Genomic DNA, 21193 nt, shown 5'->3' on the forward strand with positions numbered 1-21193 from the left:
TGGGTTTTTCCCCCCTCTCCTCTTCCTCACTGCTTCTTAGGGATAGTATCCACATATGAGCCCTGGATTTACTGATCAAGTCTTCAATTTAAGGCTTCTTAGAAACCCCTTTTTGCAATACTGACTTCTAATGTCTTTCCTCTTTCATCTTCAACAACTAAGTATTATCAGTCACTAGGAAAGCTGGCTCTTTTCCTTTATAGCATCTACTTGGTTCACTTGTCTTGAAAGGAATGAAATGATCTTCTCTGTAGGAAAATCTGAGAGCATATGAAGGAGACAAGTCATACAGACTCTCCAAACACTTTTCTTGTATTCTTCTTTCCCTAAACTTTTCTCCAATGAGTGTAGCCACTTTTAAACAGTGCTCCAAAACTGTCAATAAGAAGACTGCCATCAAGCATACTTCAACTGGATTCTCCCTGCTTTAAATGGCAAAGTTTATATACACTTCTTCAAAAGGTTTAACTGAAGCTATATATATATATATTCCTTAAACTTTTGAAGCACTGAAGGCAGGACTATGTAGAGCACTGCCTGGCAAATTAAACAAAAGATCTGATCTATTAAAGGAGAATTTCAAAAAAGCTTAGTAAAATACCACCATGAATCATTATTTGAAAACAAGCCAACAGCTAATTTGGAGCAGACTAATATTATTTCAAGATCTTTCACAAGTCTAAAACCATTAGTCTTTTCTCTTTTCTTGGTAATTACAGTGAGATTAATAGATATGTTCTGGGATTTAAATGATGACTTGAGTAGTTTTCAACATTTTTACTGGCAAAAAGTCCGTTCCCTAGAAATATTTTATTTCAAAGTTGTTTTTATTACACTTCCCAGTTGAATGAAGCACTGCAAGGTCATGGCCGCATCTTGTATTTCTCTGATAGACAGGAAATTAACATGACTCAAGGAATCACAACATACACAGAAGAAAACCCCCACCTCATGATACCACCGAGAATGAAAATGTCCAAGAGTGCCTATTTTTATGATGATATCTCTCCACACAGGCTGAAGTACATGTTGCTATAGGTATTAAAGACTGACAATAAGCACATGGAAGTCTGGCTCTGGAGTGGGGAGACTTGGAGTGTCATAAATCACGCTTCAACTGATACATGCTTCAGTCTTCCTTCCTGTGCAGATGTAAGACTTTGTGATAGTAAGTCACTAGGGAGTTCAGTTTTGCTCTCAGAAAACCTTCTTCAACTAGAGAGCTTTTCTAAAGATAGATTAAAAGCAGTTACAATTTCTCCAGATTATTCATCCAACCATGGGGACAAACAACAGTTTTTACCTTTTCCCATATTTAATCTTTTACAGCAAATGAAAATACTGTTATTTCAGATCTTTGTTCTAAATTTAGTCAAATATTTCTCTTCAGTGTTGAACTCCTGTTCCAGTATCTGTGAATTTAGTCATTTAGAATGCTGTAACTTTTAAGTGATATAAAACAAATGTCTATTCAATACAATTAATATATTTTAAAGGATTTAATATGTAATTGCACAAAGAAGGCTCTTTAGCTTTTGGTAGTGCTAATGAAAACTTGTACATATATAAGGCAACATTATCTTCTGGATCTCCTGACATGAAATTTGTTTTGTATGCTCAGCAACAAGCAAGCAAAAAAAAAAAAAAAGGAAATATTTCCTGAACATTTAAGGTTTCCAGTATTGCAGCTAAAACCCAAAAAAAGCGCTCTAGGATTGAACAGACTATAACAGATTTAACATAATCAAAGCTGTTCAGCAAAATGTTTGCAAAAGTTCATCCATTTGACAGAACAAACTAAACATCCTACAAACTGAAAAAGTAACATAAGAATTTTGAGGCAAAGTATCCTATTAACGTGCTCGAAAATATAGGAGAAGTGGCAGAAGTGATGCAAATCAGCTTTTCCAGTCCAGTACATAAATCTATTTATGATTTTACTAGAAAAGAACCAAAGCACATCCTAATTTGCCAATAGTGAGACTAAGCTCTCTAAAATATCAGCAGGATTTCTACCTGTAACTTCCCTTACCTCCATTGATCTGTCAGTGACACCATTTCATTTCTATTTTGCATTGATAGTCCAGGTTTTAAGAGATTTCTTTATTCAGTAGAATCTCACTGCAATTTTTGTGCAGCAAAATCAGTGCCAAATTGCTCAGGTACCCTCTGTATTTCCCTCTTGCACTGTATTTAGGGGTTTTGTTTTGTTTTGCTGTTCAAGCATCACTGACCAATTAAAAGCATGGACATAAATTATTATTCACTAGGAGACGAAGACAACATATAATTATCAGAGAGGAAGAACAAGTGATTTTAGAAGGAGTTAAGAGACAGAAACAATGATGGTAACTCATAAAGAGCTTTCTAAAGATGATGTTGATCATTTTGCACTTTCCCCCATCAGAAGGAAGACTAAAAACTTTTATGTAGGAATGTGCAAATCTTTCAAAATCCATCTCTAAAGAGTGATGAAAATCAGATCATTTGCTAGGCATAGTTTAGACTGTTGTTCTTTGTTGTCTGGTGTTGTCTTATTCACATTTGAACTTTACTACAACCTCCTACTAAAAAGTACATGAAAACAACCATACATCATCAAAATATTCCAACAAACTGACATAATTTTGGATGTTGTGGGTTATTTTTAAGTGCACATAAATGCTCAGTTTTATGAGTCATCTCAAACCCCACACCAATCAGTCCTTTTCCAGAACAAGCACAGCTGATGCTGGTTTTCTAGTCAATTTAGTACAAAAGAAAGGAGCCATGGTTTTTTAATTATTTCCCTCAGCTTTACATCTTCTAAGGCCAGCAGTTCAAAGGCCCATCAGATTGCTAGTTATGAGTGAGCTCCTCTGTTGTTCAGGGAAAGGTGAGGGATACGGGGCACGGGACTCATCTTCAAGCACACACAGGACCTGAATTCCCTAAGGAGCAGAACATGCACAGCAAAATACAGCCAGGCTGGTCCTCAGCTGCACTCAGACCAAAGCACCAGGTACAACCTTCCTATGGCAAAATTGCTTGATTCCAAACAACCTGAAGTCTAGGCAAATACTAATGTTTAATTAGTACAATTACAAAGCCTGCAAAAATCCCCTGTACAGCCCAGAATGACAGGTTGTTTTTTTGTTGGTTTTTTTTTTTTTTTTTTTTAATGTGCATAATTACTTTCTTAGCCATGCTATTTTTAATTTGGACAGCCACCAAATTATAAATGGCATTTTTATTTGTATTCTGGTCTCTGTGTATCAGCTCTTTGCTTTCAGTTCCAGAAAGTGCAGCAAGTTGTTTGCACAGCCAACAATGCACAATATTTATCATGGCAAGAGTAAATGAATTAATAAAACCAGAATAAAACTCTTAAGATTCACTCAGAGATCATGCAAGATGAAAATAAAAATATGTGAAAATGAAGAGGCACAGCTCAAATTAGACTGACATGAAAAATTATTTCAAAGAAAGAAAAAACCCAGTTCATTTGGTCACAGGGAAAACCTGCTTTTCCACATGTGCTCAACAGAGAATCCCACATTTGGACTCAGATGGATGCATGAGATGGCTTCACATTCCTTTACTTTTTTCTCAACTATATCAAAATCCCAAGTATGCCATTGAGTTGTTAATGCTTCATAATAAGAACTCCTATTTTGGCATAGAATAAATAGCTTAAATGAGAACAGAGCTAGAATTTGTATTGTTTCAGGAACTGCTGATCTATAGCTTGAACCACAAGATTTGCAACACCCTGAACACTGAATGAAATGATGGTCACAGCTTTTGCTTTTTAGTTGCTAAAGGTTGATAAAACATTTCAGAAATCCCACTCCCAGAAACCTGACCTACAGGTTTCTTGTTAAAGATTTCTATTTTTAATCTTCTTAGGGGAAGGCAGAAAGGCTCCTTTATTAATTTTTAAATCATTATATGCACATGTATTTTGTACAAAAGACATTAGTATACAATTCATATAAAAAGTGAAAACTAAAATATCTTTTAATGCATCAAATAAAGGAGAAGCCAACAACTTTCAAAATAGGATAAGTTGTTAAAAAAGCTCAGTGGAAAAATTTTTGTGAACAGTTTGTGTTGCTGAAATGAGTCTATTTGAAAATATTTTATACATATGTACATGCAAAATCAGCTCTGCAAGCCATGCAGAATGTACTAGATAACAATTATCCTTTTCCTAGAATCAAGCAGGGAACTGTTTCATAACAAAGTCTTGTTATTAAGATTTGTATTTGACAAACATTTCCTTGCTTTTTGAAAAAAACAGAAGATTTTATTTTTTTCTGGTTCTAATCTTTATGCCAAATTACTAGAAGGAAAAATTTAAAATGGGTAAGAGGCAGCTGTAGTGTTCTATCCTCACTTCACAGCTTTTTCGTTTCTACAGAGCTTTGTTTTAAAGTATTAAATAAAGTGCAAGTATTCACATATGTCTGCCATGCTGTTTGAACAGTGTGTGGCACAGAACACTGAGACACAGCAGAACCCAGAGTCCCAGAACCATCACATAAATCTGCAATGCCAAAACACTTCAAAAAAAGGTTTAAATCGAACTAAAAGCAAGATGTACAATAAGTCTGGATGCTTTCCCAGTTTCCTGATGCTGTCTTTTGCCTTCTTTGAATAAAAATTGGTCTAACAAGCAAAAGCTTTGAATCCAGCAATTTAAACTTTGGGAGCTAAGCTTTGGGAGCTAAAACTCCAAAGTAGGCTGGTGAGGGATGAGGAACAATTCTTAAATTTTATCCAAAGTAAGGATTCTGTGGGGCTTTAAACAGATTTAATTTTCTTGTTCCAGCTTGAGATGATTGCATGATCATGGGGAGATCATCCTTTCAGCCTGTTTTGTTTTTTACCACAGATAATTGAGATGCTTTTCAGAATAGTTTTCCTTACTTGTCTGCTTTAGTCAAAAGCATCAACAGTATAGTCTAAAAGAGTAAATAACAGTGGGTGACACAAAGCAGGTTCACCCTGAGCCAAGAGTGCTTGTTTGAATTTCTTGGTTTGATACTGTGAAAGTGCAAGCACTGCACACACTGGTAGTCTGGAGCATTTTCCTTAGCATCAGCACTAGCAGTTTCTTCACAGCTCCCTGACCTCTTCTGCCCTACCTTTTGTCTCTCAGTTCACAGACCTAAGCTTTCTAAATTTTATCACCAGAGAGATTCCAGCACAGTTGACATCAAGATTAACAAGCACACAGGTAACTTTTAACTGGTATTCTCCCACTAAAAACTTCCCGTACACATCTGAAGGAAGCAATCCAATTTGGGACCAGAGATACCACCACTGTTATTCCATGCCTTCCTCACTCCTGAGACAATTTCTTAAATGATCTCTGCACATCCTTCTTCTGCCACTCCTACTGACACGCATACATTCCTATATAAAGAAGAGGTTTTGAAAAATACCAGGAAGCACTGTAAAAGTTTTCTGGCTTTTTAAAAAATGTAGTATTTAGTTCTCTTAGAGAACTATGCAACTGTTCACTATTTATTTTATCCTCCTTTCATCCCACTAAGCATGCTATGGGGCTGCACATTTTTATTTTTCCCTAGGGACTCCTAACTCAGTGCTTCCAGTCATTATGGATCAATCTTCATGCTTCTTTCACAGCCTTACTTGGTTGGTTCTCGGTATTTCTACCCACCCTGATGAAGGCTGCTGATGACTACAGAAGCAGGTGGCAGCAAAGGAGCGGCAGTAACTACATACCTTCCACGGTGTCTAAGCCCCCTGGTTTCTTGAGATATGTAAGTGCATTCCAACAAAAACAGATACTTCAGCATGAGCTCTCCAAAGAGGCAGGGTAGGGGAACAAAAAAACCCCATCCAACAGTACTGAAGAGAATTACATGTGCTATGCTCATAGACAGGTAAATTTAGAAATGGTTAGAAAGAAAATCAAACCCCCAGACAACTGCATTGTGATATGGAGAGATGGCTAGAATTTTCCAGGGAGTGTTTGTGTGGTCAAGATATTATGCCCACTGAAAAAAAAGAAGTATGAACACGTTTACATGAGTTACTTAAATATGTGCACCAAACAATACAAGAAACTTTACTCAAGATCTTCCAACCTCAGAAAAACATCTAAAAACCATTACAACCAAATGCTGACCTCTTTTCCTTATTTTTACAATGGAATTTTTTTTACCACATTCATGCTGCAAAACACCAACCACTAAAAATATTTCCTTTTACGCTACAGAATGTTTTCACCAACCTAAAAAAATTAACAGTTGTCCAGACTCTCAAGATGCAGTGAATAGAAGACGTTTCCATGTAATTTAGTTAAACTTCAAAGCTGAACTCTCTATAAAATTCCAGATCCAGCCAGCTTTAAGAGGATAGGACAAATGTGGCATTATTTCAATCTGTCTTTACTCACTCCAATCTGCAATGATATACCAAAGCCACATTCCTTTAATATTAGGTCACTGACAAATGTTAAGCCTTGGGCTTCAAAACCTGACAAAGCCTGTTGTGCTGAAACAACTGGTTACCTGCCCAGAGCTGTAAGCATTGGTGACAGTCTGCAAGAAGTGTTCACCCTCCTCTATCTAATCAAAACTTTTCCCCCTTCTTAAAATATAACAATATTTGAATGCATTTTTTAAAAAAAGAAAGAAGCTAAATTAAGTGTACTTTGACTATATACTGAATTTAACTAATGTATTGTATGAGAACCTGCATTTTAAATAATCCTGTTAAAATATGCACGTTTCATAAAGCTGAATGATTTCCAATGAACCTTGTAATAAAAATACCTGTAGATGAAGCTGCTGTGCAAATTATAAGCTCAAACTGCAATAAAATTAAGAGTGTGGAACAGCGATCACATTGAAATATCACACACCTAAGTGTTACTCTTCTGTTTACAGGAAGTGACCGAGCACATAAAAAATAAATACACATTTATCACCTCTCATTTTTCGCACTGCCAGGGAGCTACACATGAGGCAGTTTGCTTCCTCCTCAGTGCACATCCATCCACCTGCAAGGCTGCATCCAGTTGCTCCCAGTTTTTACCATCTCCCAACATGTCTACATTGACAGTGGCCTCTCTGGGTGATAACTTGACAATGCAATGACAGACTATTATATTCAGACACACCTTGCTGAGTATGAAGAGAGAAAAGAAGTCTTTGGTTCCATGCTAAGTGACAGTCAGATCAGTATGCACTGTCCATTAATGCAGCCATGGGCAGTTTACAGAGTGCAAAGGCATGGAAGCAGTCCAGTAATCATTTGATAGGGACATGCAGGGTATGCTAACAGACAGAGCTGGTTAAATAAGTACAGATGTTTTAAAGGTTGGATTGCATCTTTGTTTTGACTGCTAGCAGTAAGAAAAACCATTTATCATAAATCATCATTAATAATTTCTGTACATTTTTGTAGAAGTGCATGGTATGGCAAGGAAGATGAAAAACCAGTGTCTTGGCTCAAGAGCCCAATCAGAGCAGTTCAAACAGTTTTTGTATCTGTGAAGTGTGACAGAAAACATTATTTTATCATATCCAGAAGAAATTTTCACTGTTTTTATTTCTAGACTAAAACCAGAAACCCAGACTATGGATGGCATTTGTTCCCTTCCTCATGACTATGGAATACAGATGAAGTTTAACAACCCTGCTGCACAGGGAGAAAAACAGTGAAATCAGTGCAACCATTCCGACAGTTTGAAAAGTACGACTCATCCTACAATAGTTCAAATTCCTGCATACCTTTGCATACAAAATTATACATCTTTGCTTGACATTTAAACTAGTATGGCATGGAAAATACATCTCTTATTATAAGCACTTCTGACAATTAAGATTTTTTCCATTTATAAGTGGAATAACCAAGGAGAAAGCTGATTTGCGTTCTGTATTATCATCCCTATTTTCATCTGCTTTTATCTTAGGAGAAAAAAGCTTTATTCACTTTGAGTGAATAAAAAGCTTTATTCACTTTGAGTTTTTCCACACTACATGTTTTTCCCAGTCTGATATTTTTAGGAGTTTAAAATTAGCTCATATATTTCATCAAGAAAAAATCATTGTAACTGACTGAGAAACACTTACAGCTCCAAGTTCTTGAATAAGGGTGCAGATGTTGCAAAACAGGGAGAAGGGTAGTTTTTAATGCTCCCATGAAAATCCACCCCTTTTAGCCCAACTGCAACTCAAAAAATAGTAACCTTGCTTAAAAGCTTCAAAGTGTCTTCCTTCCATGGGAATTTGCTTTTTAGAAATTGCCTCTTAGATTGGCTGATTTTGCCCAGGACCAGGAGGCTGTAGAAGATTTTTCTTGTGTTTGTTGCTCCCTGAAGCTCTGGAACTCCAAAGCTAACAAATACAAAGAAGCAGGTTCTTATGAAATAGAGAACAGAAAGGACTAAAACCTGGAACAATCCCAAATTTCTCAATCCAAGCACAATTTTGAAGTTTAGCAGATAACCTACACTGAAAAGACGCGAGGGCAACCCACTGAACCAGCTGACCTGACAAAGAAAAAACATCCTGTACATTTGAGAACAGAATTGTTGAAAATATTTTTCAAGGCATCTTTTTAAGGAAATATGTGTTTTAATTGGACTGTGCAGACATACCAGATCTTTCAGTGTATCCTTACCTACCTCTATAGTGGTTTGTTTTACACAATACTGGTGTAGCCTGAGTCTTCTAAAAGAGCTAATGAGCTTCCAAACAATCCCCAACAAGAAAAAAAAAAAACAAAACAGTAGTGTTTTTTTTTTTTCTCCCAAGAGAAAACTACTTCATTTCAGGAATAACCATGGAGCCCAACAAAACAAATCTCCTGACTTGGTTTCTCCTGGAAATAATGACTTGGTCATGCACCAAAAATTTATCTGTAAAATCACTGGGAAATAAATTTGGTTCATCTTCCTTTCAGATCTTCTACTTCTGTAAGAAAACAAAATAGTTCAGAAAAAGATTATCCATCCTGAGAACTAAGACATAATGCAACCTGCTTACCTTATCCTGGCTATGTGTTGCTGCACAGGCTGATGCTGGAAATGGTCAGGCCACTGATGGTGAAGGCAGAAGGATAGGGAGGGCTGAAGACAGCAGGCAGGCTGATAGACAGGGGTGTGTTTTTGGCAAATAGAGGCTGAGTACTCAGTGTGTGGCTGCATGCAGCATGAGGTCATAGGAGATGGTGCTGAGCTGCCAACCACTGAATGACATTCTTGCTTGCTATTATGGCTACTTAAAGAATGATGGTATGGACAAGGGTGGCAGCATTGCGACAACATCTGCTGAGTTCTTTGGTTGTCTGAAGGCAGAAAGGATGGTTTGATTGTACCATTTAGTTGCAGGCAGCCATTTGGACTTGGTTTTGTTCTTGGTGTTTCCTTGGACGGGAGTTGTTGGACCATGATGTCTCCATCATTCGCTGCAACAACCCCTGGGCCAGCAGCATTTGACAAGATGCTGCCATTGCTCAGGACCATAGAGTCACTGGCATTGCTCATAGCCATGCTCCAAGTTCTCAGTGGACACGTGATGTTCCTGAAGAAACAAATAAAGCACAGTTTAGAGAGCTGCAGTGTTTTTAGATGCTCAAAAATAACTTTAAATTAATATGAGTAAAACTGCTCTGAGCTTCACCTTTGGCAACACAGGGAAACAGGGAAAGGAGCCATGCACATTGCCAGGAATGTTTTAAAGTACTTAAATTTGTTCAACAAAATGTTAAGAGTGAAGTTATGTCGATTTTCAGTGATTACACCAAGTTATAAGTCAAATGAATAGAGATTTGTCAGTGTCACAGCTAACAAGTAATGGCTGACATGCACAGAACAAGATCATTGTACACAAAACCAAGCTATAGCCACTATTTATAAAAACAGATTTTGGTATAAACGATGTCACCATCCATTGCACTGCAATTTACCTGTGTGCTTTGAAAACTTGCAGGAGACAAGCCCACATAATAGAGATTATTTAATAACCAATAATATGCTGGTTTCAGTAACTTCCTTTCCAATTTCTATTAAAAACTAGGCATTCATGTTTATAAAAGAAATTTTGAAATGCCTTATTTGAATAAATCAAGCCATTTCAGCACACATATCAAATTTTATGAATAGTAAATGTGAAAAATGTGCATTTTATGATTGGCTTTTCGCAAGTATTAAAATGAGTATTGTGTTATGTTAGAAAGTTATGCTGTTTTAATTTTCTTAAGTATGTGTTAAATATAATTTTAGGTTATAACATAATGTTAAAATAGAAACTATGCTATGTAAGGTATTTGTTTAAGAAAGGACTCGCAACAGATAGAAGCCACAGGACACCTAAATCTTTCAGAGAAAGGGAATTTATTGCTCCCTTATCAGCAGAAAACTAACTTTTTCCCACCTCACTCAGACAGGAAGATAGCATGAGGATTAAGAGGAAGAAGTTGACAGTGACCAGACAGAATCCTGTGTTTGAATGGAATTTATGCATCACGTATGAGATGAATGAATATGCAACAGGCGACTGTTTTTAAGGCTTAATTCTCTGTTAACGGGGGTCCTTTTTCGGGCTCGTATTGCCCAGAAAAAGGTACCTGGATGTCCGTAACTCTTTGTTTTTATTGTCTCATATTGTCCTAATCTCAATTGTCCAAATTTTATTACTCTAATTATATTACTATTTTTATAACCATTTTATTACTATTAAACTTCTAAAATTTTAAAAACAAGTGACTGGCATTTTTCACAGTATACTAGGTCTTTAACAGAAGCTCAAAATGAACTGTTATGAATAGTAAAAATACAACCACGAATACCACCACAAGTTTTTCCCAAGTTGACAAAAAAAAAAATCCCAGGATTGAATTACTGCTGATTGAGAAGCTCTTGCTTCTCAGCGACGTGTACTTTAAAGGCAGTGCATAATGTAATGTGTCATAAATAAAGGATATTAAAAGATTTTCTCCTAAGGTTTTTCAGGCAATAGGTAGGTAAATGAGAACTATTAACATTGTAGAAGTGACTACAGCTCAAGATCAAAACTTGTGTGAGGCACTTACAGCAGCCAATTTTTCCTATCTTAACCATAACTTTGTTTTCATAAGACAAAAAGGTAAATTGGAGATCATTATTTTGATAAATAACATGAAAGGTCAAACACCACACTCAGACAAGAGTTTGCTATCCAATTTACATGACTGTGGGTGAGGGAGGAGGGAAAAGAGCATGAAAAACACTAATTATATGCTACTTAGAATAATAAATCAACACTTGCTGAAAAAACAGAATCAGTTAATTACAACTGCTTTCACTTTTTAATACCGAATTTAATTAACAGCATTGCAAGTCCAAATTGCAAAGCTTGCATTACAAACATTGAACTTTGCAGAGAGACACAGAATACAAAGATTAAGGCAGATAAACAAGGAAGTTTCTAACTCATTTTCTTCCCTGATACCTTTGCTGAGTATTCAGAGAGCTAAGCCTGCCCAGACAGTTGAGCTATTTAATTGCCTGAATGCTAATTCTGAGCAAAGTGATTTGCCGGCTGGAAAGCTCCTCCTGGCAGCCCTCCGCGTAGCATCTCTCTGAGACAGAGCTAAATCCTCCACTTCTGAAACGAAAATTAATCCTCCGCTATTTGTTCTAGATCATGTGCAGAGCCAGATGCCCTGGGAAATCATTTTCATTTAGATACCCACTCAGAACAGGAGAATGTGCTGCTTGACAAACACATTTTTCCAGCCTTCAATTCCACACATTCCTGCTGGGTACCCCCTCTCCTGTCCCAGGAAAGTCAAGCCCAAGAAGGACTTTCTGCTGAGCAGAGAGAGCAAATTCAAGGGGCTGGCTAAACTTCAGTTTGGTCTGAAGAGATATATTAGTTATGTGAAATTCCACCATGTATCAGCAGTCTGGTTTTCTCTCACACTGCAGATGACATTAAACCTCAGTGAGAGCTGGACCCTGAGGCAGAGAAAGCTCCTCTCCAGGTGTCTGGCAGCATTTTTGGAATTTCTGGCTGCTTATTTTTACATTCACTCACATAAGAGATAGGCTGCACACTGATACTGTTGCGTTTGTTTCTAAGTTAGTTGGATCCATCCATACCATCGCTTGAAACTGCTGTACACTTCTCAAGGTTACTGTCCACTGTAATAACTGAACAGAAGGGACAGAGAGACTGCAAATATCTGATATTTCAGGAAGACAGACACACATCGTTTTGCTTTAAACCCAGGACACTTGCAACATTAATTTTTAGTAGCCTTTTTCAACCACTTCATGAAGGAAACCATACATCTCTGTGCCAAGCACAGATGCCCAACCTCATGCCCGCAGCAGCTGTGCCCTTCGGAACACTGACAGGGCAATTTTAACTTTTGTCCAGACAGCTCAGCAGCCTCCATTTAATATGATCAAAGATAAACACTTTATTTTCCATAGATGTAATACCTACTGAGTACCTTTTGTTCAGAAATGTTTTAGAACTACTAAATTTGAAGAAAAGATCCTCAGTACCACAACATATAATTCTGACTTTGTTCTCCTGTTGAACAAGCAATTCATGAACCATTTCAAACACTAAAATTTTAACAGACAGAGCTAATTCATTCTTTTTTCTTAAACTTTGAGGAACTCTTGAGTTCTGTTCATTTTTATGGACTCTTTTAGAAAGGCAATGCAAGCACCTGCTTGCATTTAAGTTCTTTCAATGGCACATTAAAGCAAGAGTACTTTGCATGCTAAGGTAGCCATCTGATTAAATATTTTATTCAGTCACAGCTATGAAGAACTGGGACTCAAACCAATTCTCTAGAATGTGAGCTGGGCTGTACATTTTCATTTGGTTTGGTAACTTTTCTATTTTGAGTCATTGAATTTGACCAGGCTAATGCCATCTGAGTTTTGTTTCACTCATGTTTGAGGGATTAAAAATTCTGTACTATGGTACTTTATTTGTGTCCCTCTTTACAGAAGTGGCTGTAAATCCACTGACAGCAAAACTTCACCTGCAGCTGTCACACCAAAATATATTCTTAACTATCCATTGCATTTTGTCTCCTCTACTATAATTGCAGTGACTGGGAACTTACAGAGATGTAACAATGGCCCAATGAAATAGTTAACTGAGAGTCTTTTCTTTAGAGGATGAATAAATAAGCCAATTAAGATGTCACAAGTAAAAGCATAGTAAGATTTTTAATATGACAAGGGATGGGAAATCTAAGAAAATACCATGAAAAGAAAAATCTAAAAATAGGAATCTTTGAAAATTTAGTCTTTGAGAATTCTGAATTCTTTCAATGTTTAAGTTTCTTTTTGCTGCACGCATCAGACTGCTTTAGGACCTGGCATTCTCCAGTAGAGTGGGGGTTTCAGACTTATAAAAATTTACACCTAAAAGCTTTGAAGCAGTGGACAGGTAGGCTGAATAATGAGGTGGTAGAAAATACAGGTTCTAATGCAGGCAGCCCTACTTAATAGAAGATTAAATACAATTAGAAAAAGTGTTAATCTACATGTTTAATACAACCCACGTCTCTAGCTGGACACAGAGTATTTTAAATGTGATCAATCTCTGTAGAAATTATGCCAGCTGGACTGCTAAGAGAAGAAAACCAGAACTGTCTTTAATTACTGCACTCTTGATATCAATAACTGCTCAGAAAGGACTTGAGCCATGCAGTTCAAAACAACTCCTGGAAGAGCATCATATCAGGAATGTAACACGGTCTGCAGCGGCAATGTTCCTTCATAACAGCAACAGTAAGTTTCTACATAACATAATCCATCTGTTATCTGTAGAGCTAACAGTGAACACAGCTCACCCAGTAGACAAGCATTGCAAGCCCTTCAGGAAATAAAGTAATGCTGTACCACACAAACTATGTGGGATTTGGTGTTCCCCAGCTAGCATGTTCTTTTAAAACTTGGATTAAGTTCACATGTTCCTTTGACTGCAACTGAAAGAATTTTTCCTTGATTTAAGTTTCTGAAAAAGGAAAAAACCAACAAAAAAAAACCCAACTAGACTTAAAAAAAAAAAAAAATTGGTTCAACAAATTGCATCTGAACTCAGAATGCCTTCAGTTGCGAATGACAGAAGTGCAAATCCAGGAGAGAATGACGTAGTGGAAATTTAGTATAACCTAGTACAGATAATTTATAGATTTTTAGAAGACAACAGAGAACAGCCAAGTGTTGAGGGGTATTTTAACCACATAAGAAAAAAAAGTACCCCAAATCTGTAACTTGCACAAAATTAAAACTAAACTGTTGTAAGACTTTAGATTTTTCATTTAAGGTAGGAAAAAATTCAAATTTCATTTCAAAGTTATCTACAGCTTTTCGGCTGACTGCATTGCACCACTCAACCAGCTGAACCAGCCCAGGCTTTATAGACTTCGCAGACCTGTCAGCTACAAAGCATCATACTTCTGAGACAAACACAATGTCCAAAGTAACAAAAATGTCTTTTCATGTTAAAATTCATCTAAACCAGCTGGATTCTAGAAGCAGTGCATTTCTAAAATAAGCAACATTTAGCAATCCCAGTGCTAATTGGTAAGGTTCCTTCCAGATGAAACACCATAATGGCCTTGCAGTCTTTTAAGACGCTGAAGTTTTCCAACGTGGCCAATAGTCTTACAGTCTGTAAACTCAGTTAAATCCTCTCCAGCCTTCATCTGCTGTGCCAGTCAGTGCACAGCCACTCTAAAGGAGGATTTGCTCCTCCTTCACATTACCAGAATTCTTTGTATCTTTGCTTTTTCTCTGTGCCCAGAGAAGTAACAGGTGGTGCCTGGTGTTTGATACTGGGTTTCATGGGAGACGGCTACTTATCTATCTCTGCAATGGTCTTTAGCAAGTCAAACTGCTTTTTAGTGTTTCATCGTTGTTGATCTCCATTTTGGCTCCCAGCTAGATATTTTTTAAATTCTACAGCTCTTACTCCAATGCCATCATATGTGGTGCTTGGTTTCTCTCTATACCTCAATTCTTTCTCTTTCATTTCAGCTGTTAATCCCTACCTCTTCCCTGAAAAACTTTTTCTGTACAAAATACAGGCGCTTCCCAGAACAAGCCATCCCTGTGCTCTCCTTTTCTTCCCCCAGGAAATGCTTCTATTTATTCTATAAATAGAAGCATTTCAGCTTCAGGAAGTCTCAATTCCTTATTTTATCAATGAGCGAATTTACCTGTTATATTTATTAATGCAGCCATTTCACTTTGTGAATTGGTACAACACAGATCCTATTTTTGAGAAATGCCATTATGGTCAGTGTGTTTTCTGCACGTCTATAAATACCCATATTCTCAACTAATGTCACCCTATTAACAAGCAGATTTTCAGCAATCTAAGTCCTTGTTCCATGAGGTAGTAGTTAGCAGACAATTATGAAGCAGAAGAGGCTTGTAGAGGGGAAATTTCCCCTCCTGCAAATGTTTCTGAGAGACAGCTGTCCCTGCCATCCCTCTCCACAGCCTGCGAGGCTTTGAAGCTGTCCTGTCCTGAACCTGAGACTCCATGAGTTCATTTCCTGTGTCACAGGCTGGCTCGGGAACCGCAATTCTTGTGACAGGGAGTTTCCAGATGTCACCATGCCAGCAGCGCAGCTCATGTACAGATAGGCACTGGCAACCACTGTTGCCAAACTGGCACAAGAACCAACCCACCAGCGACAGCTATGGGGCGAGGGAGCTGGGAAAGACTGCAAAGGATGGGAAAACCAGGGCTCTTCAGACCCTCAGAAATAGATTTTCCTTTGCTTTTAAGCTAAAGTTACTTCTTCTGGCATAAAGAACAAAGCAACAGCAGATCATTTCCAGAAATCATTTGCAGGGCTTCAACTATAGAAATCAATGGAAGTGCTTTAACTACAAAGTCTTGTCAAAGTCAAAATTTACAATAGATATAATCAGACTACAGATAGAACCAACAACAAGGAGCTCTGAATTGTCTTCCAGAAGTTTTGTAGGATTCTAAAGTTTTAATTTTAAAAGAGGGGGGAAAAAAGCATATCTGTGTAGGGAAAATGGTAGAAAATGTATTAAAGTCCAAGAAAGCTTCAAATATTCTGAGTTTTGGAATGAGATACAGTTACAATCAGAAATTATTGGAACCACACTACTCCAAGAAAAAATGTGCACAGTTCTGGAAAGCAGGTGTATACCTCAGCAGAGTTTAAGAGCCCAGAAAGCTGTTAAAAAACTCCAAACATTGCTTACAAGTGCCACACTGTCATTGCACTAAATCTTATTTACACAACTTACTGACTTTCCATTACCATATGAAAGACTTTAAAGTTTTTGTAGTTGCAAATATTCGGATCCAAAATAGCCCTAATCCTGCTTACACAGAATGGAAGAAACTAAAATGTGGCTCTTTCTGGCTGTAAAAAGAGTTATTTGCATTGACAGTTCTACATGTTTTTACTTCATTATGATGTGGGACTAATATTGAAATTATTACAGCTGTAAAGGGACACAAAAGCAACACTTTGAGGTACAGACCCAGCTATACCTACCATCATCCTGGCTATATAAATGTTATGTAAGAGGTTAAGAAACTTCTCTGCCACCTGCTTAGAATCCAACTTTTTGTTTTCTGTCCAAATTTAAAGACTGTGTTTGAACGTAGTAACATAGTAACAAGAATTGTTACTAATATTAGCATTTTTCTTCCTATTTTAATAGGAGCACCAATATAATCTCCCTCTAAGTACAATAAAGAAGGCAAAGAATCAGTGAGACCGTCAGAGGGCACATCAGGCAGGTACACACTGGTAGTCACACCTAATTGATAAAACATAGAGCATTTCTGCACTTGGCTACAGAAAACACAGCAAAGCACTTCTGCACTATCAGTCCAGCAATAATTTTCTTTGAAAGCTAAACATGGGAGCTGTTTGGTTTCCCGCCCCCTCCGCTTCATTTCCCAAGCGTGAGTGGGTTTAAAGTCTCCCATTCGCTGAGCCGTGCTCTGAAGGTCAAATGATAAACCTCATACAGCACTTTTATCACAAAGCATCTGCCCCAAGAGAACCGGATCTCGAGTCGGGGATGGGTTTGCTTTCTCACCAGGCTCTTCAGCGGGGTCCTGGGCTAAGCTCTCCTGCATTTCTACCCAGCTGAAAAGTCTCTCACAATCCCAGGAGTCCACTTACATTACAAAGTAGCATTGCAGGGTAAATAACACAGATTTAATCTCCATCCCCGCGCTTTCTGAAGGCACAGCCAGGTCTGAAGCGACCCAGCGGGACGCAGCTCTCGCCACTCACCAGCCGCAAATCGGGACAGATGGGCAGGAAGGAGGCGGCAGCCCGGTCTCGATCCAGGTATCCCCCGGCTCCGAGCCCGCTCTCTCCACAGTCGGAGCCGCTGCTCCGCTTGCCCCAACACTGGCCCCGAGCGGGGAGCGCCGGGAGCCGGGGCCGCCCCTCCCCGCGACAGGTTCGAGCTCTGGCAGCGCCCGGCGGCTCCTCCCTGCTCCTGCTGCTGCCGCGGGAGCTCCGGGTCGCTCCCCGCCCTCGCTCCCAGCCCCCTCGGAATGGGTTCGGGCCGCGGGGCCAAGCCCAGCGCTGCCACCTCACCTGCCCGCGCCCGCCGGGGCTGCGCGCCAGCCTCTCCACGTGGAGAGCACGAGTGGCACTGCCTTGGCACCAGCCTGCTGCAAAGGGAAAGAGCCGAGGAAGGCGGGAGACTGCAAACAGCTCCGGGACTCATTTGGAGTGCATTTCAAACTCACTTCAGCCCTCATTAGCTCCTGGCAAGGGCTTTTCCCCACCGAGCACCAAGCTCTTACTACATCCTTTAGCTGTCAGGCCAAATATTGGTGTGTGGCTACAAATCTCCAACAGGTCTCCAGCAATAGAATACCTACTGGGATTAAGGGCCTTTACCCCACCAGATTTTACGGTATTTGTACCTAAAAAAGCTTCACCCATAGAGGAGTATTTGAGGACCTGCAGTTCATCTCCACATACATCTCAGATAGCAATTCTTTATAAGACTTTATAAAGACAAACATAATTTTTATAGACTATTACTGTGAAAAACTGAAAATTTCATGGTTCACAACTCAAAATGAAAAAATAGAGTTTACCAAAGTCTGGAGATAGTTAAAACCTCAGTTCTAGGTATTAACGTGGGGAACATGGCACTTGCTCACTTAGCAGAGGTATTTTATAAGGAGCTTAAAATCCTACCAGAAGAAGTGCTACAAACAGGTCTCAATCTGTGGTTTACTAGGATATTATGTTCAAATTAACTATGATAGCCCATATGCCCACAAGCCTTGTGTTTTGGGAGCTGACTCCTGGTTTTTCCTCAGCTCTGGATATCTCAGATAACAAACCTCAGAACTGGCATCTTCCTGGGGCAGATCTTGTGAATCAGTCTCTCTAAATCCAAAGTAGATCACAATTCACAGGCGTCTGACTGGCTTTTAGAAGTGCTCTTCTTATTCTCTATTGAAATACAGGAGCTTTGATTTCAGGGTCAAGTTGAACTGGTTGGAGCAAAAGTAATTGCTCATCTATAAACACCTTTAATCTTTGTAAAGCAAAAGATTTAACCAAAGGAAACACTGAAGCTCAACTTCCCTTAGTGTGACCTTAGAATTATGCATTCCAATTGCGATACAAGTTTTTACCCAAGGCAGCTCTTTCTGCTAATTGGATCTGGTCTTTAACAGGTGGTGAGAAACTGTGCTGCTTCCCCACTTCTAAGGGGAAACTTTTTTTTTTTTTTTGTTAAACCTGTCTTCCTTCACTTTCTCACTGAGCTTAAACAGGGAAATTTCACTGGCATCAGCTGCCACCTCCACCTCCCCCCACACCATCAGCATCCCATCTACAACATCATTTTTCTAACATTAATGGAGTCTCTAAGAGAAAACTTGCTTTCTATCTAAGGTAGAACCATTCAGCGTTAATGATCTAGGACAGATTTTACGTAAGAAATGTATTTTGCTCAAATCTATTTATTAAGCAAAACAGCACTACTACACAGCTGGTAACTTAACTAACCATATTTCTAAATAACTTAACTAACCATAATTCAAAATGAAAGTAGGATGGCAATACAGTCTTCACTTTCTGAATATCTGAAACACATAATATAGCCTGGAAGCACCAAAAGAATAATCTCAAAGTTACTTTTCCAAAGTCACACAGCTCCATGTATTTTTAAAAAATATCTACTAATAAAAGTATTTCTGAAATGTGTAAATACTACTGTTTATCAGTTCACTGCAGATACTGTGTCCCTTGTATTTGCTAACTACCTCAAAGAAATGACAAGAGGCACATATTTGCTAACTGCTTTTTTATCTAGGAGGAAAAGGACTATAAAAATCTAAAGGATTACAGTCTATTAAGACTCTTAAGATTATATGTACTGCAGAAAATAGTGTTAAGTTTCTTAGCACATAAATTTAATGCAGATACTTTGTTCCCAAGGGTGAAAGTAAAACAAATGTATAAGGCATATTCAGAGATATACTTAATAAAAGTATTTGTCCAAATGGGATTGAAATAGTGTATCATATATTTGAATTACAACCTTGTAGTAGATTATTGTCCTTACAGTATATGAAAACCAAACTCAACACTAAGTGCTGAGAAACCTTTTCCCCATGCTACACTTACGCCCTGCAGAGCCTTGGTTGCCCTGGGTCCCCCCAACATATTCCTGGTTTGGACATTTCCATCATCTACCCTTTAACATCCCCTTCTGCATCACTTCTAATGTTGCTACTTATCCCACCATTCATCTCCAGCAACAGCAGACAAATGCTGACTTCTTTATTTGCAAGTGATTAAAAAATACAGCTGAGCCCTACAGTATATGGAAAGCAGGTCCAGTGAAAAAAGATGGAATAACTTAGAGAGATTCAAGGCAGACCAGGAATGTCAGATTTGATCTGTGGAAGCCTTGAGAGGATAAACGAGTTTATCCTATAAAGTGCACTATTCACTGCCTGGAAATGCATCTGTGCAGGGAATCTGGAGGACATCTGCACTACTAATTCAGCCTTGGTTTAATTGAAGATGATCCTCAATGCATCAGGAAACTCTGTCCATAGGTATATGGATGTGCCAATGCATTTTACAAGTACTTTGATTGTTCAGGCAAAGAAAAACACTTTAACTTATTCATTGTAAGAGATGCTTTCTCTATTTTTCTGTCGTAAGTTGTGGTTTTTTAATTGAGATTTTAAAATAACATTTTTCACAGTATACTTCATGAATAAAATAAAATAGTAGTAAAAAGACTAATACATTTCCCAGATTCATGTATACAGTACTTCAGAAAAAGATTAGGAAGATAACCATGGTAGAGACTCAAAGGAGCTGTAGTCTCTGCAAGAAAATGAACCTAAAAAACTGAAGCTTGTATTTACAAAGCAGGACAGAGTGTTGTAATGCATGAAGTTTTTTCTCTTCAAAGAAGATACAAAGAGCTGCAGTACTTGGCCATGACCCTTTCATAGACTCCCCTAAACTGAAGACATCCGGTAATGCCACTGAGTGCCAGCCACTTCTCTGATCTGTCTGTCCCTGATCAGGGGCTGTGACTAAGCTGCCACCCTTCCACCACAGGAGGTGCAGCTATACCTTGTACCCTTTCCTGCCTGGATGCCCTCACCTGCTTCTCTGAGCTTAATATGACATTAGTCACAGGTTCTTCTTGTCACAGTGTCACTCTTCCAAAGAGAGCTCCAGAAGAAGCTGAAAGACTTTGAACATTGCATGTTAATAAGAGAGCCAGTGGAAGTCTTGGGTGTTCTGGGGACAAATGGGTGATGAAGGACTCAACAAGTGCTCAGGAAAAAAGGGCAGAGGCTTCCAAAATCTTTGAAAGCCAGACAGAAGGCACAAGAGGTACTGTAGAAATTCTGATGAATTGCTAATGAACTGGGGAGAATAAGGGTATACAGAATAAAAGAGCCAAATAGAGGTTAAAATGACAAAATGAGTTCTGCATGTGGCACATGTACTCTGCACATATTTTATTACAGCTACATTGAATTTTTATTACAATTCCTATCCACCTCCAGAATTTCCTGGCTGGTGGGTCTTTTTTTCTTGGATGCAAAAGTCTCTGTTGCCTTTTAGATGCCATAGCACAGTGCTTGCAGTAGGCAATTTACCAAATGCCTTTTAAAATAACATAACAGGAAAAATATTGGTT

General features: G+C 38.4%; 1 protein-coding gene across 4 annotated transcripts in view; it reads right to left on the reverse strand.

The window, feature by feature from the left end:
- The window catches only part of DISP1 (dispatched RND transporter family member 1), an 87984-nt gene that overhangs the window by 21982 nt on the left and 44809 nt on the right, over positions 1 to 21193 (reverse strand). For all 4 annotated transcript variants that reach the window (XM_041402403.1, XM_041402407.1, XM_041402405.1 and 1 more), the window contains one exon: positions 9006 to 9542. In XM_041402403.1, coding sequence (XP_041258337.1) covers positions 9006 to 9542 — 537 coding nt within the window. The remainder of the gene's footprint in view (positions 1 to 9005; positions 9543 to 21193) is intronic.

The sequence above is a fragment of the Onychostruthus taczanowskii genome, unplaced genomic scaffold (genome assembly GCF_017590055.1).
Source record: "Onychostruthus taczanowskii isolate IOZ18803 unplaced genomic scaffold, ASM1759005v1 scaffold199, whole genome shotgun sequence".
In the NCBI taxonomy this organism is placed as follows: Eukaryota; Metazoa; Chordata; class Aves; order Passeriformes; family Passeridae; genus Onychostruthus; species Onychostruthus taczanowskii.